This window comes from Thermothielavioides terrestris, chromosome 2 (assembly GCF_000226115.1).
Source record: "Thermothielavioides terrestris NRRL 8126 chromosome 2, complete sequence".
NCBI lineage: Eukaryota > Fungi > Ascomycota > Sordariomycetes > Sordariales > Chaetomiaceae > Thermothielavioides > Thermothielavioides terrestris.
This window is the reverse complement of record NC_016458.1, coordinates 4283678-4306508: the sequence shown is the minus strand read 5'-3', so window position 1 is coordinate 4306508 and position 22831 is coordinate 4283678. Positions and strand designations below refer to the sequence as shown.

Genomic DNA, 22831 nt, shown 5'->3' with positions numbered 1-22831 from the left:
CACGCCCAGACGGCAACTTATTACTCGCAAACAGGCGATCTAAACCCGGGAAAGCTTTCCATACGGGACGGTCCGCCTTGAGACTTGGCACCTTGGTTTGCGTCGTCGTACCGTTCAAACTCATGAACAAAGAGAAGCTCTGGTAGAACGCTGCCAAGAATTGAGGTCAAATCCTCTCTCCGACCGGTTGATTGCGTCATTTCGACACACTCCAAGCCGGCGCCGTCCTACATCCACCCACCTGCCCAGAAGGTGTCGTTTCACATCTCGCCGGGCCAACCTCAGCTCGAGCCCCCAACTTATCAATTCATCAGTCAGCCATCATCATCATCATCATGGCATCCATGCTTGAGGTGCGCACGGTCCGGGCCATCAGCAAGCACCTTGCAAGGCTGCGCTGCGCCGTTCGGTTGCAGCTAACGCGATCTGACTCCCTATATGCTATGTTTAGGCTCTCCAACCGCATCCGGAAGACCGGCTTCACCTGCGATTGCACCGAGCACGCTCGGTTGTTCTAACAAGTCAGGAGTGAGTGCGCGCGTTGTCGGTAGTTAGCTCGCTCCTGCGCCGTGGCATACCCCCGTCGTGTTGTTGGGTTGTGCTCCATCCAAGCAATGCATCCCGGTGGACATCCCTTCGCTGTCCATCCGTCAAATCCCCGTCTCCACCGGCTCTCTCTGCCATGGGCCGGCTGCATCTTCACCAGTCCCTCTCAATCTGCCGGAAGCGCCCACCCCACCTTCGCTAAGGCGGGCAGGCACACACCGCAACGCCGCTACCCCCGCAGTTCCCACACTTGCGGCGCCGTCCCGGAGCCGGCGCGGCTGGGTGGGTCGGCTTACGCAGGAGGGGTCCGAAGGCCGCCCCTTCCATCCCTCACCCAATCCCACCTCATACCATCCGACCACAGCATCTCGTTTCACCGCATTTGGCGCTTTCCACATCCCATTTCTATCCTCAATCTCAGCTTCAATCTCAATCGCCCGCAGCAACCCCCCGCCACGCCCTACTTCTCTCTCCCCTGCGCACCCACAATCTATCCCTGTCCATCACCTAACCCTCACCTGACCTTACTTACCCCTAACCTCTCTGTCCCAGGCTCGTCGAGATCCGCGCGGCGCAGCGCACCTTCGAGGGCGCCTACATGCGCACCGCGCTCTCGCAGTTCTCCTTCGCCCTGGTCGTCCTGCGCATCTTCACCTCCGAGTTCTACCCCATCGGCGCCCTGCTGGCCTGCTACGGCGCCGCCGTCCTGCTGGTCGCCATCTACCGCCGCTACGAGGGCAACCGCCAGTTCTTCGACTGCGAGGAGAGCGAGGGGTCTTCGGCCGAGGAGGAGGAGGTGGTGGAGGAGGGGGCGGGGGCGGGAGCCCAGGTTGGCCGGCGCAGGGCAAGTGCTTTCGAGAGAGGGCCTAGGCAGTTGGTGGTGAAGAAGAAGTTCAGGACAAGCAGTAATAGTGTTGGCCTGTTGGTTGGCTTGAGCTTAGTGAGCTATGTTGCGTTGGTGGTGCTCCTCTGGCAGCTGGCTTGATGATGCCGGTTGGTGTCCGTTGCATTCGTCGTCATTGCGCTAGTTTGCTTACTGCGAAGTAATGCCGTTTCTTTTCCTGCAAATTAGACAGGTATTTCAGGACACACAAACAGTCCCTTCTTGGCCAGTTGTTGGTGATCCCCCCTGCCCAGGCATCATGCCAAGCAGGTGTAACCTCCTCACCTTACTGCGGTAGGGCCCTGGCGCCCTGACGCCTTGACGCCCTCAGCTGAGGCCGGAACATTCCCTACCCGGCATGAAAGCAACCTCCCCGGCTAATAACTACTGCGCAGCACAGACTGCCTGCACCAACAGACACACACCATCGTGTACCGGCCCTTGCGTTTCCACCCTTTCGTCGGCGTTTTCGGTCCCGAACCCTGGGTAAACCCGTCGGTTGGGTTTCAGGCGCCCTTGCATATCTGCAATATTGCTTCTGCGGTAGCGTCGGCAAATGCAAGCCTCTCTGCTGTTGGGCCTAAAGGCAGAGCTGCCCATCCTTCGTAAAAGTATGTGCATGTACATGCCCGGTTATGCAGGAAGTTGCGCGCCCCGGATGCAGGATCACAGCATGTGTTGGTGCGAGTGGAGGTGCAGGTGCGCAGCCAAGCCCGCACCGTTTCCCGCCGTGGTAGTTTGGTGCCCAAATATGTAATCAGGTCAGGTACTTTATTGGTGGACGACGGGCAGCGGGAATGGGACGGGATATTCACCAGGGTGTGCTAGGACGGCAGTGCGGCAGCTCAGGGCGGGCTGAAAGGCGGGTCAGGCAGTTACCGCTGCATGGTGATTCTGGGGTGCAGCAACAGTGAATGCAAGCGCATAGCCAGGAATTTGGTGTTTCTGCTGGGGTGTATTAACTAACTGGGCCGTACATACGCTGGAAGACCAAGAGATGGATGATCTCTGCCTCAGCTGGCCAGATGGGGGATCCGAGCCGGTCGGGCAGTCCGGGTTGTCACACATCATCACCAGAAGGCAAACTTGAGGAGTTCAATAGGCTCAAACAAATACAGAGTTCAATAGGCTTAAACAAATACATTGTTGTGGTGCAGTCGCAATATATGTCTCTCTTGCCGTCTATACCGTCGCATGCCGCTTCAACCCGACGTTCGTTCATCTATCCGGCATCATCCAGCCCCAGTTCCTTGAGAGTGATGAGACCACTCCGAAGACAAGATGCAAAGTAAGAAGTACACATGAATACAAAACAAGCAAAAAATCGAACTCAAAGGGAAACAACAACCACAAACTGCCAACCAAAACATAGCACAAAACATCAAACCTTCTTGCCTCCACCATCACCAAAAGTGAGAGATACGTCGTCCCAGGGAGGAAAAAAAAAAAAAAAAAAAAAAAAAAAAAAAAAAAAAAAAAAAAAAAAAAAAAAAAAGCCATGTATCCGTTGTACATTCAGCCCGTGCCCGCCCATATAGTCGCCAAATTCACCTTGTATTCCACTCAAGTCCATTCATCATTCCCTTCATGAACTGTGTTCCGCAGGTCACTACTCTTGTGTGATGGTTGGGCGGCGCTGGGCACCATCCCCACTTGGAGAGTTCCGCCGATGCGGCTTGCCGCCCGCGTGGGGTTGGCTGACCCGCTAGTCCGGATGGAGTCCCGAACTCCGCCCGTTTGCCGGGGCGGAATGATCCCGTCGTTCTCCCGTGCCGTGCCGTGCCGTCCCGCCTTCCGTCCGTCTATAGCCGTGTAAGCCTCCTTGAGCCGCCTCATGCAACCGTCCCGATGATGATCCGGCTTCCCAACATCCCGCGCAGCCGCAGTGCAACGTGGGAAAAAGGAAAGAAAACAGCAAGAAATACTAATGAGAAAGGAGAAACGCAAGAAAATAAGCGGACGGAGAATCAGCAAAAGTATATCAGCCTCAGAGCACCTGCCTGGGCTGTGCTGTGGTGGCAGCTTCCTTCCTGTTCGTTCCCAAATGCCGAGCAGCATAACAGGGGTCGGTTGTCAAAGGAGTTGGAAGTCCCGCTGATTTTCCGCTCAACTCCACAAGAACCCGAGACTTCGCTCCGTCGCTCCTGCGCATCTCCCGACAATGCCCTCCTTGCTGCCCGCCTCCCCCCTACCCCCCCTTCGAGTCACAGTTGTTTTGGGCGACATGCAGCCAAGAACCGATGTGTCGCGTGCCACGCCCTTTGTCGCAAATCTCCCGATTCGGACTTTAGGCAACGTTGCGCTCAGGCTCGTCTTCCGAATTGGCACTTCTGCGTCGCGCATGCCTCAACAAATTGGGAAGCCTCAAACCCTTCAGGAGTCCGACACGACAATGCAGCGAGAGATCGACTCCCACAAGCACACGGGACCTGCGCCAATAAGAGGTGGCTCGAGATCCCTGCGGAGCTGGGAAACTGCACCATCGAAAACGGGATCTCAAATTCCGAGCGTCAACGGACAGGCCCTTCCCACAACTACCGGCCATAATACAAGTTGGAGCCGGAATGTCCATGTCCGGACGAGTGCTGATCCCCCGCCTCTCCGTACCATCCACCATAGCCGTCGCCTGGCTTCGAGTACGAGTACGATTGCTGCCACGGGGCATAGCTGGAGGGAGGAACCGCCCCTGCCGACAAAGAAACATTCTGATCCAGTGTCGTGCCGGGAACTGTCTCGATTCCGGGAATTGTTGTGGTAATGGGAGGCGGATACATGTCTGCTGACACGGAACTGGATTTTCGATCATACGCACGACTGGAATTGCCGCTGATTTGCGATATTGGCGGATACTGCTGGTGGCTCGACATGCTCTCCGCACCGAAAGACAGGGACCGGGGAGGGGGCGCCGGATACGACGACCAAGCAAGGTCGTCTCTCGACGGTTCGCTGGCAACTGATGCCGACCAGGTGGCTGAGGGCGGCGGCGCATGCGGTGTATAAGGGGAAAAGGCGGGCGTGATGGGAGAATCACCAGGGTATGACCGCCAGGTCGCGTTTATGTCGCTTGGCTTTGAGGAGCTGGGACTCGCATCTGACGACATCCAGTTGGTCATTCCATGCTGCCCGTATTCGTACGTGCGGGTGCTTGACGCGCTTGACGGCACTTGGAACTTCTCAGCTTCTCTCGACGTGGACGACGAAGACCCGGCCTTCGCAAGGAACGGGAGACTTACGCTTGGGATCGGGGGGATAGCTCTCACTTCCTGAAGGCTTCATCGGTGGTGCCATGTTCTGGACGGGCGACATGGCCAGTTGAGGATAGGGCTGCTGCCCTTGAACGTCGGTCAGAATCCCCGGTTGCATGGCTGGCGACGAGGATGCAGAGCCGACCTTGGGGCCGACGGATGACCGCGAACTCGTTTTCTGTCTCGTGTCTACTGGCGGCTGCTGGTCGACGGGGTAAAAGCTACATTCCTTTTTGAGCCGTATGCAGTTGATGCAACGCCCCTGAACGTCGTTTTGCGACGGGACACACCTAATCTTGCGGCGACGACAATGGCCTTCAACCCCCAAGAGTCAGTATCAAGGGCCGCGCCCAAGGTTCGTTTCCCAAGAGGAAACTTACCGCATGCAACAGAGGTCCGGTGATAGCCTAATTTGTTCCTCCTCTTCTCTCCAGATGGATCCTGACCGGGCGCAATCGATTGCTGCGGCGTGGAGGGCTGCGATGCCTGACCTTGGGACTGCGACTGGCCGACGACCGGCGTCGATATCGACCTTGTCAACTTCAGCGAGTCCGAACGCTCCCTAGACGGAATGCCCGTGTCTGGGTCCATTCCCAAAGGCGCATGCGGTGGCACGGAATAGCCGGGCAAGTAGCCGGATGACGACATGTCCATGTCGGCGCCGTTCGGAGGCGGCGGCGGGTATTGGTACGACATAATGTCTGTCATGGGCTCGTTTGACGGCAGTGCAGGGTGGATACCGGGGTCCCAAGGGTTCAAAGTCGATTTCAAGGTCGACGGAGCGACAGCTGCCATGTAACGGGGTGGTGAAGATTCGTCCAACAGCGTCAGCAAGGCACCGAGATGACCCTAATGCCGTGCAGCGGGTACAGGCGCTTGGATGCCGGAAGATCTACCGCGGCTGCAGAGCGGCGACGCCAAGCTACTTCCACAGCCTGTCTCGGAGAGCTTATGGGACAAACTGAACGCGAAAAAGTCGGAGGTCGTAGTTCGAGGTGAGCCGAGCTGAAGCGTCTGTGGTTCAGATACGACACCAACGCGGTTGTTGCGACAGAGATAGACGCGCCGGTGGACAGGTAACAAGAAGCGGTTCGGCCAATCGAGATGATGAGCTCGCGGTCTGCGGCACTGGGGCTAGGCAGATCCAACAATGATGACTGACGACTGAACCTGCCGTTGCCTGGCCCGTTTCAACTGGGAAGCAGCAACTGCGGCTCGCCGCAAGGGCCCCAACCGGCAGGAGAAGGCCGCGGGGTATGCGACCGAGGACACTTGCGTGTTCGCCCTAACACCTATATCCCAAGAGAGCGGATGACGCGTGTCTTTGACTGTGAGTTTGTGTCCGGCGTCCGAGGAAGCATGAGCAAAATGCCTTGCCAATGGGTTCCGGAGGGTTTTTGGTGCAAGGGGATGTCTTGGTGGCGGGAGTTCTGCAGCGCAAGAACGAGTCGAACCGAGCCTTGGCTGGAATGAAACGAAAGGGCGAGAGGGAGCTTGGTAGCCGCGTTGAAGACACGGCTTGCACCCCAATTTTTGGAAACTGATCGCGGGTGGCCAAAGCAGGGGTTTCCCACAGGCTACTGTTTTTGGAAGCTCCTGTGCAACCTTTGGGGCGCTTTGGCGTCGAATTTCGCTCGAGGTGTCGGTGGAGGCTTGGAGGTCGGGACCGTCTGGCGCGAGAGTCTCCGGGAAGGACTGCAAGGCGGTGCGTGTGCAGGACGAGATATCTCAGACCAAGCTGAGGTGATCTCGTTTGTCTTTAAGTGGACGATTGTGGCCGTCCTAGTGCTGGCTTGACAACAGGAGAGGTACGCCTAGGAGCGGCGCAGGTGAGCCTCACTTTTCTATCTGACCAACCAGCCCACTAAACGGTGGTTGGTTGCGTCAGGCAGCTTCGTCCAGGCGCGCAGGGCGAGTGGGATGCAGCCTTGATGGTGAGATCCAGGGGGTTCACTTGTAGTGCCGAGGTGCGGGTAAGCAAAGAGAGGGCTTGGCCATTCAGCTGTCAGAACCTCAGCGTTCACACCCGCGGAGACAGGGTGAATCGTTGGATGCGATGTCAGTCGTTAGTAACGAACGGCGCGGCGACGGCACGGTCGACCACAATTAACTCCGTGGCCTCAAGCTCGATGTTCCGGAAGCGACAGACTTGTCCACACACTTGGAGCGGACCGGGAAGATTGGAGATGCGAGGGGTGAGGACAGGGACTTGGTTGATGCGTTCGGAGCAGAGGCTATCAAAAGCCAAGGAAGCTGGTCTCCGGTCTTGCTTTTTCTGAAAAATGGCTGGTCTTCTATTTTTTTCGGCGTTCTTTTTTCCGGCCTTTTCCCCTTGACTGGCTGAGGGGTGCTGTTTCCCACGGAGCCCGATCGATGGCTGGGGCTGCCCAACGGTTCAAGATTGGATGCGGTCGATTCGGGCGGCGACACGACGAAAGCAACACGGCCTGGTTGTGAGACACGGTCCCCCAACGCCGGTCGCACGCAGCGGTTGCGCTGTGCTGATAGTGGTTGTGATGGCGGCTGGGCAATGTTGTCCGGTGTAGGGGGGAAGGGGGCCAGGCGAAGATGATAATGTGGAAGAGGGGCGAGCGTTTATATTGGCGGCCTTACGGCTCGAGAAGGCGAGGGGTGGCAAGACCGGGCAGTGACAATGGGCGTCATGTCAATTAAGGGAATGGCAGATATTAAAGGCTGCCAGTGCGCTTTCCTTCGAGGTCTCTTTATTCCGCAGGCAGGAGCAACAGGCGGAGACACAATGAGCGCAGCCGGACATGGAAGGTACGGTGCAGCCGAGCCACCCAGACACAGGCAAATTGACCGGGATCGTGGTCTTCAGGATATCGGCGGGACTTAGCAAAGAGGGGGGAAAAAAAGCAGGAAAATAAACCAAACCGGAATTATGATGCTCGAACGTCAAGCTCATCCATGGAGCTTCGCATCACGTCTTCCATGCCGTGCGTGGCCAGGTCCCCCGAGGCTAACATGGAAAAATAGTGCTGCGACCAGTTCAGGGGCCCTGGGGCTAATTCATCCTTTGATCATTGCCAAAGGCTGAAACGCCGTTTCCAGCATTTGCCAGCATTTGGCTCTTCGGATGGACTGCACCCCCGTTCTCCATTCTTCCGTTTCTGAATCACACCCCCCACCCCCCGGCTACGGGTTGATCTCGGCGGCAATCGGGTATCCAGGAACTACGCAGCATTTCATCTCAGGCGCGGTATTGGGTGGGCAGTTCGCGTATGGTTGCGGCGGGAGATCTGGACGTTGGCGACTTTATGTTGTTCATTCGGCGCCTTCTGACGCGGCTTCTTTCTTTGTTGCGGCGAGTCCAAAAACTCCCGTCGTTGAGAAGGGGAGCGTACCACAGTAGCATCCTTGTCCAGGGTTTGACGCCCCGGCGGTTCCTGCGCCAAAGGGTGGTATCCGGCCGGGAACGACCCCATGAACGAGATCTGATCTTGGAATCTGAGGAGTGGGCACAGAAGGCGGGCGATCAAGAAGCCTGGAATGTCTCCCCAGGGTCCACGCTCGCTGCAACCGCTTCGTGAATGAGGCCGCTGCGCAGCAGCGTTGAACACCACAAAAGGGGCAGCATCAATACCTGAGCTGAAGCCGTTTGCCAATTGTAGCCTTGCAACGGCGCTCATCAATTCGGAGAAGACCTCCTCGCGATACATAGGAGCAATGTCGGCGCAAGCAGTTCTCCACTGTAAATATTGTTGTCGGGCGAGGTTGGATTCTTTGTCCGTTCCGTACCTCCGTCGACACCAAGCAGTTAGTGTACTGTGTAATAAGGGGTGTGTGCTTGTCGCTGCGCGCGGCGTTCCGCTGCCCTGGCAGAAAAATTCCCCTGCAAGGGTCTGGCGAGGCGTCGCGATTGCCAGGGGTTGGTAACGTTATCCGTAACGTTAACTACAAGGTTCCGGGGTTTGAATTGTTATTTTTCGTGACTGACCAGGGTCCTGGACGCAGCTAAGGAGCCACTTACGTAAGTCTCTCCCAACAAGTCACTTTTCTCGCAGTTTCTATGGCGAAGTGACCTCCATCCTCTGGTGCATAGGCCACACCCGTAGTTCCAAGTGGTCTTGCAAATTGCTGATGCAACACCTACCAAGAGAGCCAAATCCAAAGACCTTCCGCGCGACGAGAGGATCAAGATCCAAGACTTTTATCTATACGGAAGATTCACTTTTACCCAGATCGTCAAGTTCACTGGGTTCACGGCTCGGCAAGTCCAATACGCCTGTACTCCAGGTGGTTGCAGATGTGTAGAAAGGCTGAGGGCAGTACAATAAAACACTGCTCTGTGCGGCTAAATAGCCCCTGAAAAGTGTAGCAACCCCCTGGTTCAACTAGTGGCTTGGCCGTACCGAGCTAACAAAACAAACCCCGGAACCTTGTAACGTCAGCCACACGGAAGTATTGCTTGGATCTCTCATCAGATTAACGCTCCTGTGTACAGTACAATCTGTACACGAGCTCGAGTGTAAGCCTCCTCTGAGATGCTTTCCTTCCCGGGCCAAGCTCTGCGTTCCTCCAACCAACTCACCTACCTTGGTTAACTTACCTACCTGAGGTACCTTATCTGCTGTGTGACACAGAATAATGGAGGGTACTTGCCCAAATGGAATGTATCACACGTCACAGTCGTGAGATTACACTGTACCTCTGACGCTCACTTACTCGCTGTTCCTTGTTGTTCTGGTCCGTCAGCCGAAAGGTGTCGGAAGGCTTGGGCTTGCCTTGCTCAGACCAACCTGGAACCCTGAGCTTCCTTGCCCGGGCCAGCATCCTATTGTGGTAAGGTGCGCCCTTAGTGTAAGGTAGTTAGGGTTTGTTGTTAGGTAGCGAAGGGAGGGAAAAGAAAAAAGGATGGAACGGCACTAGCCTTGAGGCATCGCCGAAGGCTTCCAGAACAGGATCGACGTCCAAGTGCGGCATGAAGCGGATGAATGCCGTCGGAGGTTCGCTTGGAGTGCACTTGGTGCACCAACTGTGGTAAAGCTGAATGCACCGGTATGCAGCGACGTTGCCAGCAGCAAGGCGTTCCCTGTCAGCCCAGCCAAAACCAGGTTTTCTCCGACTGTTAGTGCCGGGTACCTTGCATGGGGCTCGGGCTTGGGCCGTTGAGTGGTTGCGCCGCCTTGAGGTTCAACACGAAAAGTTGATCGCAGTCACATCGGACAGGAATGAAGTTACGGCATTGGCTCGCTCCCAGGCAACCGCTCCAGCTGTTGACCCCTTCATTTTATTCATCCGCTCCTCCAGGCTGCAGGACGACGCATTTCCATACAGATTCCATATTGGCTATTTGGGATATGCAGGGCGCTGCTGAGAAGACAGTAAGTGCACAATGTTCTCTCAGCATAGCCAGCAAGCTGGTAAATTGCCGGCTACGCAGGAGATAAGGGATGTCGTGCTGCATGCCACAGACAGGAGCTCCCCTTCTCCGGGAGAACATGCAACGTCATTGTTGAGGATGCGGACTTCTGGCCCGTTTTCCGCAACCCAGGACTCGCAAGAGCAGTGCCTGAGGGGGACTGTACTTCAAGTACGCACTGTGTAAGAGAGGTACTCGTACATCCCTATGATTGTGTCTCTGTGGCAATTGTCAGCAACAACACGGCGTGCATTACATGCCAATACCGAGCTGCGAAGTAAGGCACCGTGGGAGTGCTACCCTGCAAAGTTGCCAGGCAAGCAAGTCAGAAGCGCGCATGCTGCACGTCGAGCAAACGTCGAGGGACTACGATGTAAACAGAGTGCTCCCGAGTCTGATGCTGGGGCCGTCGACTGGGCACGTGAACACGAAACAGTGACCCGGCACGGCGTGAACGCGGAAGGCAGTGTCTGCACTAGCATTGCTCGGGATCTCCCTCTGTCAGGGAGCGGATGTTCGATGGCGCGTTCTAGAAGGAATATTTTGGGAGGAAATCTGACATGGGACGAACTGGATGGGACCAATGCGCCGACGCATCACGGGCAGGGCTGCAAAGATCCAAGCTTGATCTCCCTTGGGGGCCGAACTGCATCGACGGGGTCCCCGTCCACTCGGAGTCTCCGTCCATTCTCGCTCCGAGCAAGCGCATCAGCGTGGAGGTCCGGGCGATCAAACGGGATGGCGCCACAGCGTGTCAAAGCATGGAATGGCCAGGTGGATAGGGACCATTGAAGGAAACAGATCTGGCAACTATCGGTGGTCCCGAGTATCAGTCGTTGGCGCGTTCCATTGCAAGGCAAAGGACGGGACGTTTGCAAGTCGGTCGGTCGAGGTATCCGAAATGCCCCACACGAGCCCGGAACTTAGGGCCGGTCTCTGCAAGCGGTGCGCTCAGTTACCCATGTACGGAGTTCCGTCCAAGGTAATGTTAATTACCCGTCTTACACAGTCTGACCGTCAATAGTATGTCGCTCGGAAGCCACCGAGTACTTAGAGGTATATTTCATTGCCAATCTTGGCGATACATCGTCATTACGTGGTGTAAGCGACGGCATGGACATTCGAGCCATTGGAGTGAAGTGGAAGAGTCCAGGGAGTGGGCTAGGTGACTCTGAGAATCCGGAAGCAATAACCTTAACAGTAGTGTGTAGTATAGTCAGCGGCAAACTTCACCGCCATTCCGAGAACGACAGAGCATCAAAGCGATGACAACCCACGTCTAGGTAACCTATCGATGTGGGTACTTTGGAGCAGAGCGTCGCCAAGCCCGGGTTTGTGGGCGGTCGCTTCCGACCTTTCACGCCCACGCATCTATCGGCACGGTTTTTGATTTGTTCCGATTGGTCACCGAATCGCAATCTGGTCTCGGATACATTGGAGATTTGTGACCTGGATATGCGCTGGGTGAGTGTTCTGATCAGAGCGCCCAACGTTCTCTCCCCGTCCTAGCGTAGGCAGGCTCTTTTGAGTGCTTGATGAGGCCCTGATGGACTTCGACTTCCAAAAAAGCCGATCTGTACACAATATGCGCATTTCTGAAACCTGGCTTGATCAACTGGGGCGCCCCCACTCTGGCCGGGCTGCGTTGATACCCTCGCCTGCTGTGTAAGGTGGTTGGACACAGGTACAGTACACTAGTGTTACCGTGTGCTGCACGGGCGAATCCTTTCTGCACGTCATGCTTTTCACCGTTGGAAGGAAGGGCTCTGGCGCTTAGTGCGGTAAATGCATCCAACAAACACAGCCTTGGCGTCTGCCTGCAGGCAACGTGTAACTAACAAGTACCTCCGTAAGCATACTGTATCCCCACAATACTGATATGCTCTCCCAGTTGTTCTAACATCCCCTCTTGGACCGTAGCCAAAACCTCCAACAAGAACCTCCAACAAGGGCTTGGGTACGGTCGCATCACATACAGTCGTATCTCACCGGCTCGCGTCCAGTAGTTAAGGGGTGAAAGTTCGCAATCCAGCCCCAAGGCGGAGGTAGGGAACAGCCGCTTGCGGATTTCTCCGGACGACCGGATGACTTCCGAACATTTCGAGCAGGCAGGGCATGGGCACGCCGTAATTACCAGGTATGATATCCGTCACTACCACGGTTGCCTCGCTCTGGGACCAGCCTGGCAACTTCCTCTTCCTCTTTCATCCCTTTTTCTCGGCAGCAGCGAATCCGGGCTCGGGTTTTCGGCCGATGTTACACGCTATGTTCTCGTAACCAGCGTAGTACCCGGAATCTGACCTCGACACGGCGACGCTTGTTGGTGCTGCTTGTTGGTGCTGCATGCAATCACGTTCCATTGGTGTCTGCCACAGCATCAGCATCTACTTGGTTGGCGGTTCCCGACGTCGATACAGCTACGGAGGCTGGACATATGGACACAAGCACATCGTCGTCAGGCAAAAAAACGCGACAGGGCCACAACGCCTAACTATCGGCGGGCCGACACGACAGCGACCCAACTTGTCTCCGCTGGTTTGATCTTCGTTTAGCCAGAATGGCACGCTAATACACTCTAATGTGTCTGTCTGTCGTATCCAGGCCTGCCCCAAGTTTTTCGTCCGGATACAGCATTCTGGCAAAATCGGTCGTCGGCCCGTTTCGACAGGCACCTCTGAGGCTCAGCCAGCTCCATGTGCAGATTGACGAAGACCGTTGAAAATAGGTCAAGTTACGCAAGCATGCTGTGGTATGATTTTGTCGAGAATTTGACCAGGGGGGGGTTGGGGGTGTGGGTTGGGTGAGATGATAAGCAGCTTCGTTGGGTTGACCCGAACTCCCCGACGCCATCACTGCCGTTGACCGGACCACGCCGTAACGGCCGAGCCAGCAGTGGACTTTTACGACACTCCGTCCAGTTCGTGGAATGATTCCCTTTTCCGAATCCTTGCTGCGGCTCTTCGCGTCGGGCAAAGTCGCCGCCGGTCGGTGATAAAACTGCGTGCCCGCCAGATGGCAACTCATGGCTCTGCCGGGGACGAGAGCCCTGGGCGTGGTGTATACGGCCTTCCTCCACAGTATGTTCACAACACGCTCTGGTGTGAGGCATCGAAAACCCGGCCGGGGGTGCGGCAGTGCTGCGGGATTTGCGATGAAGCGAAGAGCCTCTGGACGGAATTCCCGCTGGCGTCGGCTGTTACATCGCGTCTCGCCATCGCAGCTCTCGGGTCGGTGGATGGAACGCTCTTCGATGTCCGCGCTTGCAGGCGAGACTGTGGGCCGAAGTCGCACCGACTGTACCCAATCGTTCTCACTTCGTTTGCATCCGCCGGCTTCACTCCGGGGAGTAGGCAAGCAGAAACGGCCCGGCTGCGTTCACCGGTGGGCGCCCCGGAGCTGCACAGTACAGCTCCTGGACGCTTCCGAGAAAGAAAGGCTTTCATCAGTTGAGGCTCGCCGAGCTTTGCGCCGGAACCCCTCCCCCCCAAACGAAGACCAGTCAGTGGTCAGCCCGAACCGAACTTCCCCCGGCCCCCCTCCCCCCCCCCCCCCCCCCTTCTCACCCAAAAGTAAAAACGCGGCTGAACATCAGGCATATGAGAGAAAGTTCCGTCGACATAGGCTGCCCGACGCCCATCCGGGCCGTTTCCTTACGCGGGCATTCCCGAACCTTGTCGACAGCCGATGTCGCATTCCACCCGAGGAATTTGGGCGCTTGAACGGCATGACTTCCTACCCTTAGGTACGTATGTACATACGGATTACCGTCCAAACAACCCCTCTCCCGGTTTCTGCCCATCCGTCTCAGATCTCCGCAACTACGTATCTCTCTATGTCTCTGTCGGCGGCGCGGGATAATTAGTAGACATCCTGTTCTCTTCGGATGCTCGGTAGCGTAGCTTATGTACGACGTACACGGGAAATTTGTGCCGAACCTGTGATGGTTGCCTCCAGCTACTGCAAAGTAAAGATGCTGGCTGCTGTGGCGCCCCAAGCACCACCAGTCACGGAGCCTGGTTTAAGCCTCATCGGAGGCTAATGCAGGGGAGGCTCGGCAACTTCCTTAGACATGTGAAATTTCCTCCTAAGGTAATGTTGTTTTCTGTTCTCTTTTAGTTGCCGAGTCCGAGGTTAGGAATGGTGGAACACGGCCTGGATTGAATTGCCGACCCTACCTTCAGGACCTTCCACGTCCTACAGCTCAGTGCAGCTCTCACTTCTCCAAAGGCTCCAGCCGCCGACTAGAACAGAGAGGATCGAACTGATTTTACAACACGCAATTATGTAGGGTTAGCTTTGCACAGGCTACTGTTCAAAAAAAAAAAAAAAAAAAAAAAAAAAAAAAAAGGCAAGCGGAAGACCTTCGTGGAATTGAGCGGCTAGTACATATACATACATGCTTAAACAAGGCTGTGAACGTTGCATCAGTCATGTTTTCTGGCGAGTGCTGTTGGCGTGGTTGTAGTTGTGATCAACTGGGTCCAAGGCAACGATGTAGGGGTAATACACATTCAAGTCTTCGGCGTCGCCCGAGCTAGAGTTGGGAAACAAAGAACAATGTCGCCTATGGATCTTCACACACATCGGAATTAATCGTTTCTTCAAGCGATTGAGAGTGCCTCTTGCGGCATGACGGACTCCAGCCTCACTGCCTAGTCAACATTCGAAAAGCAAGCAGCCCAACAACGAAGCCGCTCTCAGAAGGCTACCGTGTACATACGGACTGATCCTCCGCCACGATCGGACGAAAGTGAGTTCAGTTGGACTAGAACATGACGTGGAGAAACCAAGCCAGCCTGCCGTTCAGTGAATGGACATTCCACCTGCATAACGGCTCTCGCCCAGCAGCAAACAGGTCGTATATCAAACACGCATGTGACTTAGCCATAGCCCTCGCCAGGTTCAGACTTGACCGAAGCTGCAGAGCCGCCGCCGTTGCTGTTACCATAGGCGCTGTCCTCCCGCGTAGTGAATGTGTCGTGTAAGAAGGCCAAGAACTTGTCGACATCCTGAATGGTGCTCATGGCGCCAAGGCTGACTCGTACGACTCTGCGTAGGAAGCACTTAGCAGAGGGCAGAACCACAACTCGGGGCAGAACATGAAGGGAGTTGGTGGGCTTACCCAGTAGGCAACTCATTGATGAGGCTCAGCCCGTTGGGACCTGTGAGACGAGTGTCAGGCGCAACCGTGACTAACGTAGGGCGACGGGAAGCGCCCCCAAGGCAAAACATACCACAGTGATGTCCGGCGGACCTTGCCCGATCCAACTGCCACGGCTCATACTGCAGTGCAGCGTATACGCCCCCGGGGCAACAGATCCCTAAATATCCTCAGTTAGCCGACCGGCCAGACACCAAATCCTCCATCTTCCAACGCGCCCGAGGAAAACAGAGGGGAACCCACCTCCTGATCGCACGTAAATCCCACTTTCATTCGCCAGTTTTTCCACCGTAGCGTAGGACTCGTAGCCCCCATCCGCCCTGAACACGTTAAACGCAATCGTGGCCCCTTGCCGTCTGGCATCGCCATACGCCGCGCCCCCGGCCCCTTCCCCATAAACCTCACACAGCGGCTGCCCATTGTAGTGCCTCAGCCTCTTCATCCTCCGATACATCCTCCTCGCCAGCGCGGTGGTGTGCGCCGAGACGCTCTGCATCGACCCGAACAGCTCAGCATGCACGTCGATGGCCTCCCCAAGCGCCAAGATGCTGTGGAACGGCAGAGTCCCATCTTCGAGGCCCTCGTGGAGCGCGCCACCGACGGATGCCTCCCCATCACGGGCCCCTGCCGTCCGCTCCAGCGCCTTGGACAGATGCCACGCCCCGCTGATGGTGCTCACCATGGACACGGTCCCGCCGCCGAAGTACTTCCTCAGCGCGAGGATGTGGCCCGAGTCCCGGCGCACCACCAGCCCGCCCAGGTCCGGGAACCCGAAGATCTTGTAGAACGAGACGCACACAAAATCCGGCGCCGCCTCGGGATCCGCAAACACCTCCGCCATCGGACTGGTCATGGCCAGCGCCGCCGCGTCCAGCAAGCTGTACGTGTCGCGCAGGTCCCTCCGCGCCCTCGCCGCGCGCCGCAGCCTGCCCGCCCACTCCAGCGGCAGCCGCCGGCCCGTGAGATTCGACTGGCCGGGGTACGCGAACAGCCCCAGACTCGACAGCCTCTGCACCCCTCCACCTCGCCCCCGCTGCTCACCCGCCGTGCCATGCCCGCACCCACACCCACGCCCATGCCAATGCCCATTCCCATGCCCGCCGCCATCCCGTACATCTCCTCCATCTCCACCATCCAACCACGCCTCGACCTCCTCGTCATCGGCAAAGACGTGGTGGTCGCCGCCGGCGAGCTCGCGCACGCCGACGAGGCTGGTGTGCGCGTCGCGGTGGTAGCCGTACCAGAACGAGGCGCGGGAGGCGGGGGCGCGCGATGAGCGGGCGGCCAGGTCGCGGAAGGCGTCGGCGACCAGCTTGATGGCGGCGGTGGCGTTGGCGGCGAAGACGAGGTCGAAGTGGCGCGGGTCGGCGCCGAGGAAGCGCAGCGCGCGCGCCCGCGCGCAGTCCACCACGTCGCCCGACAGCGCCGCCGGCCGGTTGGCCGAGTGCGGGTTGCCGTACAGGTTCGCCAGCAGCTTGGCCGTCGTGCGCTCGATCGTCGCGCGCGCGTAGATGGTCGTGCCGCCGTGGTCGAGGTACACTCCTGCGTTCAAGGTGAGTCTTGGTTTTTGGTGTTTGAAGAGGGGGTTTGCTACCCGGAGGGGGGCGTTGAGGAGGGGAGGGAGGGGGGGGGGAAGTGTTGGGGGGAGGAGTAGTGGAGGTTGAAATAATTAGGAGACTGAAGCGCGCTGGCGGTTTGCTTTCTCTCACCCTGGTTCATGTGGGGGTATTCCTCCTGGCGGATGACCTCAACGGGTCTCGGGTAGTAACCTTGAGCTTCTTCCTCGCTGTCGTCGTCGTCATTGACCACAGGCTGCACAACAACCGGATCAAAGGCCGCAGAGGGGGACTTGGGCTTGAGACCTGGCGGGAGCTTGCGACTGAGGGAAGCAAGGGACCTGCCTCGCCATGAGTTCTGCGGCGCCTCTCGTCTCACGCCATTACCGTTGGAGGTGGAAGACTGATCTCCCTGCTTTCGCCCGGACAGGCGAACCAGGACGCTGGATCGGCCCATGGCGAATGTACAACTCTGAGGGCAAGAATGGAATGAAACAGGTGTCTGAGTCCGAGGGAAGCAACCGCCATATTTATAAGCTACTTCTTTGTGCTGTAACTAGCTCAGCAAGGCAAGTGGCACACGGCTTTCCCGAGGTGAGGTGAGTGGGCTTCCAGCCAGAGAGACCTGAGTTGCCTAGTGTCGGTTACGTGGCCAGCAATAGTGTGACTGAGATGAGGAGGCTCTAGATCGATGGGCCGAGAACATCGTCCGGAGGAGAGTAGAAGCGGTGTGCCTTGGAAGACGACAACAACATCAACGCCAGCCAGTCGCAGACAGGAGGCGCCGTTCCCGCAGGGCGGGAAAGCCGGGGGTTGAGCAAACATCATCCACCTTGCATTGCAGAGCGCGCCCAGCACACCGGACGGGCTGCACACCTGCGTCAGCTGACAGCTCCCCCAGCGGAAAGCGGTACACAGATCATGCGGGCTGGCAGCTGCGAGGCACATCTGGAGCCTCCTGAACGGCGAACAGTTGCTCGGATACCGTTCACATCTTCCAATCCTTGGCCCTCATGCAGAGCTCGTCCCCGGCCGACATACGGCTGCAGGAGGCACGGGCAAGATATTGTTGAGATGTCTAAGCCGGTGGCGCCGCAGAGTGGAAGAGAGTGAGCCGGCACCGCGGCACATCTCATTCCTCGGGTACGCTCCACGCGGGTGAACAGGCTTGTACAAGCAAGGCGGAGGAGGAAATCCAGCCGAGTCACCGCAACGGAAAGCTTCGGCTCGCCACCTCGCTTCGTCCCGCTCCCTCCCGTTTCCTCTCGTTGCCCATCCAATCCTGGAGAAGACAGCCGGGGCAGCCGCCGGATCTCGATTCACGGCCGCGGGCCAAGTCGGAGGGAGTTTCGTGGGGTCTCAAAACAAAAACGTCAACCGAGGGGCGGCCACTGCTGAGCTGAGACACTAGCAATCAACGGAGGATAGGCAAGGGAATTGGTCGGGTCGGGATGTGATGATTTAGCGAGCCAAGGCAGATCGGACTATCGGCTATCACGGCGTCAGTGCTGAGGAAAGGACGGTTCCGTACACTGGTCGCTTGGCGGATGCCGGCAGCCCTACTGGGACGGCACCCGCAGCTGGATGTTCACCCGGGGCAAGACGCGCGCAGAATCGGGAGCGGGGTCTGGAGGATTCCCACAGCGAAGGGCTTGCCGTTGGTCTTGAGGCATCCGCTTTGGGATGGATGGCTGACCCCCGACAGCTCCCCGAGGACGGCGATGTCGCCGCTTTGGATAGGAGTAGGACGAAGATGATTTGTTGTGGAGTCCGCTCACTTCCCTTTCTGGACGAGGGTGGGTGACATTAGGCTGCTGTTGGTGGCTGAGCGTGAGATGGGATGCAAGATGCGGAAGGCCGCAGCAGTTCGTCGGACGCAAGGAGACGGTCCCCGGACTGCTCAAACCGGGTAACTGCCCTAATGGACACCGGTCTGACCACCGACGAGGTCCTTGAGGCCCGTAAGGTCCACGATGTCCGCAAGGTGCATGAGGTAAGTCTCCTGGAGAGGGGCCTATTTGCCAACACGGTGGCTTTCCCATGCATGAGCCACCCTCTCCGCGGACTAGATCGACGCCGGGATGCCTGGATCGGATAGACAACCTGCAGGACATATGATCACCAAGGAAAAGTGGAGAGCATTGGAGAAGGGGGGGAAAAGGGGGGGCAGCCAGCCGATCACCGGCGAATGCTGACCTTGGCACGAACTTGAAAGGTGAAGTCTGACGGCCGAAAGCAGGACGAAGGGAGGTAGCAGAGAAGACAAAACGCACAAATTCCTTCCAGCTCCTCTTACCCTGACCTGTCCTGGACACGCACCTGGCCAGAATTGGCCGCTCAAGTTCAAGACCCACAGCAAACATGCCTAGTCAACTCGGAAAGAGTCGGTGTGCCATCTGAACCACACTAGGTCAACTTGAATTGAAACAATACTGCACTTCCCTCTTTCGTACTGTGTTAGCTAAGTGCTGAGTCCTGTGTGGGGGACCGGCCCTGTCTCGATTGCACGCTGTCTATCCGTTAGATGTACTAGTGTACGGATTACATGCATACAAGTAAGCATACGTGGAGTGGTAGTGCAGTTCATTCCCGCAAGGCTGAGGTTTGAATCAACTGATCCGCGCGGCGCGTCCCGGACAGCGGGGGAGAGGGGGCGGGGACCGGGGGGGGGGGGGGGGTGGGGGGGGCTCTCCAGCACTTGTTGGTCGCTCACTCACCGGCAGCCTGACGATGTTGGCTGTGCACCGCTCAGCAACCTCGGTACGGCCCGAGTACCTGGTGCCTGAAGCGAGTGTTGGCGGCGTGCGCTGCTGGGTCGAATTCCGGCATGGACCTCGGGTGATAGCGCTAACGTTGGGGCATTTGAGACTTCATCACGTTTTCCCTGTTGACGAGGGCTCTCATTCACCACGACCGACGGCGGACTGTGTGCGGGGGAAGGGGAAAGGGGAAAGGGGAATGTGAACGATGAGCGGGAGGTTGAGTTCAGGCAGGGAAGGGGCTGAAGGAAATAGAAGCACAGACCTATCCCCACTCTCAAGATCGGCGCTAGGAGTTCGTCCCGAAGCCAAGAGCGGAACACAGGCGCGCGAAGTTACCTTGAGAAGGTCGGCAGGACAAGCTGCCCCACCGCCGCGGATCCACGCCAAGAACTGTGGAACGCTGGTCGTCCCAGCCTCGACGCTGGGCTACACAGTAAGTAAGGTCACTGAGTGTACGGAATATTTTCTTGAAGATTGAGATCAATGGCATGACGGTTGGGCAACAGCCGATATCTGTACGCTCGCCCACATAGGCCACTTTAGGACGATTCCACATTTTGTCATCATCCATTCAGCAGTTCATGCGCCCAGCGGCCAGTCAATGTGTTGCTATTCGGCTATGGCTACACACGATCCCCTTCCGTCCCACCCTTTGCTCCTCGTTAGAACCCAGCTGAATATTAACTAGCTGCACTCGATTAGTTATTGACCCGCTGATCCTTCTGCCTCTACTCCGGCATGATACACTACAAGCAGGCTGGAAGTATCCACCACTCTAAAGTCCGCCAACGACACCGCCGCGACGAAGACTCCCCCGCTTAGAGCATGAAGACCACCGCGGCACCAAATACCAGCGCCCCGGCAACACCCGTGCGCAAGCCCGACACAGCGGCAGCTACGCTGCTCGATATGCTGGGCGCGGCACCCCGCGTGGTCGTCGGCGCGGTCGAATTACCGCCCTGCGTGGGGCTGGCCGTGGGCGTGGACGTGGGCGCAGACGTGGTCACGGGCAGGCTCGCGCTGCCCCCGACCTTGACGAAGCTGGCGCACGTGATGCGCGTCTTGTTAGGGTAGTGGACCACGATGCTGCGGTTGCCGAAGAAGGCGCCGATGCCCTCGAGCGTCGACGCGTACAGGTCCACGTACGACGTCTCCCACGTGTCTTGGTCCGTAGGGATCGCGCCGTGCTTGCCGCTCAGGTCGCCGACTTGGCACGTGGCTGGCGCATTCTTGTCGCACGGCGGCGTCTCGCCGCGGATGAAGGGGTCGAGGTGTGCCAGTGTGGCGGTGCAGTTGCCGTCCGCCGGCACGGGGTCCACGTGGATGTGGTAGGCTTTGAGCCGCGGTCAGTCGCGATATCAACCAGATAGGACATCACGCCGGTTGCTGTCACTTACGCAGCGAGGCCCCGATCTTGGGCAGGTTGCTGAGCTTCACCGAGAAGACCACGCCCGTGCCGTTCGAGTTTGCGACAGCCGTGATCTCGCCCTTGATGTTGCCGCCGTTAGGGAAGGCCGGCGCGAAGAAGGCCGACTCGGGGAATGTCGCCTTGTACACGACGCCTGGCGGGTTGTTGGTCACCACGGTGGCGTCGCCGAGTTCCTATTGCCGACAGTCAGCATGGTGGCTCGGCTAGATGGGGAGGCCGACGGATACCACGTACGCCTGTGACCGACCCTGTACTGCTCGGGGTCGCGCTGGTGGCGCTTGTGGCGCCGGTGGACGTAGTGGTCACAAATGATTGCGCAGAGACTTGGCTACCGGCCGCCGCCAGCAGCAGTGACAGGCTGTCCGAGACGCGCATGGTTGCGGAGAATATGGGCGAGTTTGGAGAGAGGTGATGTGCAGTTGGCGCTTCCCGGTTTCGTTCTGGCGTTGATCGATCAAGCGGGAAGCTGATGACTTGAGCGGCAGAACAAGAATCAGGCTTGTACCACAGAGCAGAAACCTTTGCTGGCTTCAACAAGAGCTCTGGGATGCCAAGGCAGGCGAGATTTATACAAATCCGGTCAGCGACAGGGCCCTAGCCAGATCAGATGGCAAGGGTCGGGAAGGCGCTGACGGCACGGCAGACCCAGTCAACAAAGGGCAGTGCCAGGGATAGAGCAACGTGTTTGGGGGCTTTGTGGGTGACGGCACCGCCACGGCCGTGCCTTGCAGCGGCCGCGCTTGGCCCCGATTAAATTGCCGGAAATTAGTGTACTTCTCCATCCATGCGTCTGCAGTGCTGCAGTCAAGACAGATGGGATGGGACAAACTTGGTGTGGACAAAGGCAGTTGTGCAACTTCCCTGGCACACCCGCGCAGGGGTTGTGCCACCGCAACCACCACTCGCTTTGGAGCTGTCATCTAAACCGCCGATCGTGGCCATCTCGCGCACAAAGTACACTACACACACATAATGAGGTACCCGAAGGTTCTTGGGCCGTAGGCGGCTCATAGAAACCACGATGCCTGCTTTGCTGCAAGAGCTGTTGTTCCTCAAGCGGTCTGCGGTACTGGAACGCGTTCTTGCAGCCTCTGAGTTGGGGGCGGTTGGCAGGGAAGGATTTCAACATGGACAAATCCCACAGTGACGGAGCCGGAGCGGCACAGCCCACACGGATTTAGCACGCTGTCGTGTACTCCGTCCGGAATCGTTACGCTAACCAACCGACCATGGGCTGCCGTTGGCCGAGCAAACCGCTCGCCCGCAGCGGTTAGCTGCCTACCTACCCGCTCCAACCCAACCAGTCTCACAGCCCACAACGCTAGGATCCAGCACCAAAGCATTTTGGTGGTGGCGCCAAAACAAGACCCTCCATCTTGTACAAAGTCCTGCATTGGGTGGGCCCGATGCTGCTCTCAGAGACGTCAATTCAGCTGGGGGAAGAGAGTTACATGCCTTCGGGCGGTTAATGTTGAACGGATTCCGACATTGGGTCGGATGAATTCTTCCTTTTTGGCTACATCAGTGACAGACATTGGAACCCCCGGCCAGTGTCCTCCGTACACAAAGGGACGGAGGGCTACGCTTGATGATGGCGAGGATCTGCTGCGACTCCTTCCCAATCAGGACCAACAAGTTCGGTGCCGTTGGATGCAATTGGCAATGATGGGGGCGAATCTCCTGCCAAAGACTGGGCATTTCTTGCCAACATGCAGGAAGGCCATGTCGTGTCACAACCGCAGACCGTCACCAGAGACATACAGACCCCACCAAGCTGTCGCGAACTCGCGCCCACTCACCGCTCTGATTCAACAACAAAGCCGTTTAACTGCGAACTCTCCAGCCTTCACTCAATCACTGAAATGG

General features: G+C 57.6%; 6 protein-coding genes across 6 annotated transcripts; 2 read left to right on the top strand and 4 right to left on the bottom strand.

Moving 5' to 3' along the window:
* Positions 1 to 230: 230 nt before the first annotated feature.
* THITE_2113725 (uncharacterized protein) lies at positions 231 to 1579 on the top strand. The gene is made up of 3 exons (XM_003652300.1): positions 231 to 353; positions 452 to 528; positions 1099 to 1579. The coding sequence occupies exons 1-3, from the start codon at positions 336 to 338 to the stop codon at positions 1529 to 1531; spliced, it is 528 nt and encodes a 175-aa protein (XP_003652348.1). The 5' UTR covers positions 231 to 335; the 3' UTR covers positions 1532 to 1579.
* A 2146-nt stretch (positions 1580 to 3725) lies between these two features.
* THITE_2113722 (uncharacterized protein) lies at positions 3726 to 6037 on the bottom strand. The gene is made up of 3 exons (XM_003652299.1): positions 5055 to 6037; positions 4663 to 4989; positions 3726 to 4592 (listed from the first exon to the last, which is right to left on the bottom strand). The coding sequence occupies exons 1-3, from the start codon at positions 5467 to 5469 to the stop codon at positions 3964 to 3966; spliced, it is 1371 nt and encodes a 456-aa protein (XP_003652347.1). The 5' UTR covers positions 5470 to 6037; the 3' UTR covers positions 3726 to 3963.
* Positions 6038 to 7880: 1843 nt separating this feature from the next.
* Positions 7881 to 10396, bottom strand: THITE_111021 (uncharacterized protein; the record flags this gene model as incomplete). Its single annotated transcript, XM_003652298.1, has 7 exons — positions 7881 to 8384; positions 8633 to 8649; positions 8789 to 8849; positions 9361 to 9469; positions 9557 to 9681; positions 10237 to 10276; positions 10314 to 10396. 7 exons carry the CDS (start codon positions 10394 to 10396, stop codon positions 7881 to 7883), a joined length of 939 nt encoding a protein of 312 aa, XP_003652346.1.
* A 4541-nt stretch (positions 10397 to 14937) lies between these two features.
* Positions 14938 to 17231, bottom strand: THITE_2048359 (uncharacterized protein; the record flags this gene model as incomplete). Its single annotated transcript, XM_003652297.1, has 6 exons — positions 14938 to 15106; positions 15180 to 15219; positions 15292 to 15378; positions 15462 to 16227; positions 16333 to 16760; positions 16928 to 17231. 6 exons carry the CDS (start codon positions 17229 to 17231, stop codon positions 14938 to 14940), a joined length of 1794 nt encoding a protein of 597 aa, XP_003652345.1.
* A 1045-nt stretch (positions 17232 to 18276) lies between these two features.
* On the top strand, positions 18277 to 19388 carry THITE_2113720 (uncharacterized protein). Its single transcript, XM_003652296.1, has one exon. It carries the CDS (start codon positions 18615 to 18617, stop codon positions 18870 to 18872), a length of 258 nt encoding a protein of 85 aa, XP_003652344.1. The 5' UTR covers positions 18277 to 18614; the 3' UTR covers positions 18873 to 19388.
* Positions 19389 to 19999: 611 nt separating this feature from the next.
* Positions 20000 to 21750, bottom strand: THITE_2113716 (uncharacterized protein). Its single transcript, XM_003652295.1, has 3 exons — positions 21200 to 21750; positions 20934 to 21138; positions 20000 to 20869 (listed from the first exon to the last, which is right to left on the bottom strand). Exons 1-3 carry the CDS (start codon positions 21338 to 21340, stop codon positions 20355 to 20357), a joined length of 861 nt encoding a protein of 286 aa, XP_003652343.1. The 5' UTR covers positions 21341 to 21750; the 3' UTR covers positions 20000 to 20354.
* Between the last annotated feature and the right edge of the window lie 1081 nt (positions 21751 to 22831).

Bases quoted from the DNA above. Each gene is read 5' to 3' on its own strand.
- THITE_2113720 (XM_003652296.1), top strand. From the start codon at position 18,615: ATGCAAGATGCGGAAGGCCGCAGCAGTTCGTCGGACGCAAGGAGACGG.
- THITE_2113725 (XM_003652300.1), top strand. The intron at 529-1,098 runs GTGAGTGCGCGC...TCTCTGTCCCAG, and splicing joins GTTGTTCTAACAAGTCAGGA to GCTCGTCGAGATCCGCGCGG.
- THITE_2113716 (XM_003652295.1), bottom strand. From the start codon at position 21,340: ATGCGCGTCTCGGACAGCCTGTCACTGCTGCTGGCGGCGGCCGGTAGC. The intron at 21,139-21,199 runs GTACGTGGTATC...TGTCGGCAATAG, and splicing joins GTACAGGGTCGGTCACAGGC to GAACTCGGCGACGCCACCGT. The intron at 20,870-20,933 runs GTAAGTGACAGC...CGCGGCTCAAAG, and splicing joins CAAGATCGGGGCCTCGCTGC to CCTACCACATCCACGTGGAC.
- THITE_2113722 (XM_003652299.1), bottom strand. From the start codon at position 5,469: ATGGCAGCTGTCGCTCCGTCGACCTTGAAATCGACTTTGAACCCTTGG. The intron at 4,990-5,054 runs GTAAGTTTCCTC...TGGGGGTTGAAG, and splicing joins CCGGACCTCTGTTGCATGCG to GCCATTGTCGTCGCCGCAAG. The intron at 4,593-4,662 runs GTAAGTCTCCCG...AGAAGTTCCAAG, and splicing joins CTATCCCCCCGATCCCAAGC to TGCCGTCAAGCGCGTCAAGC.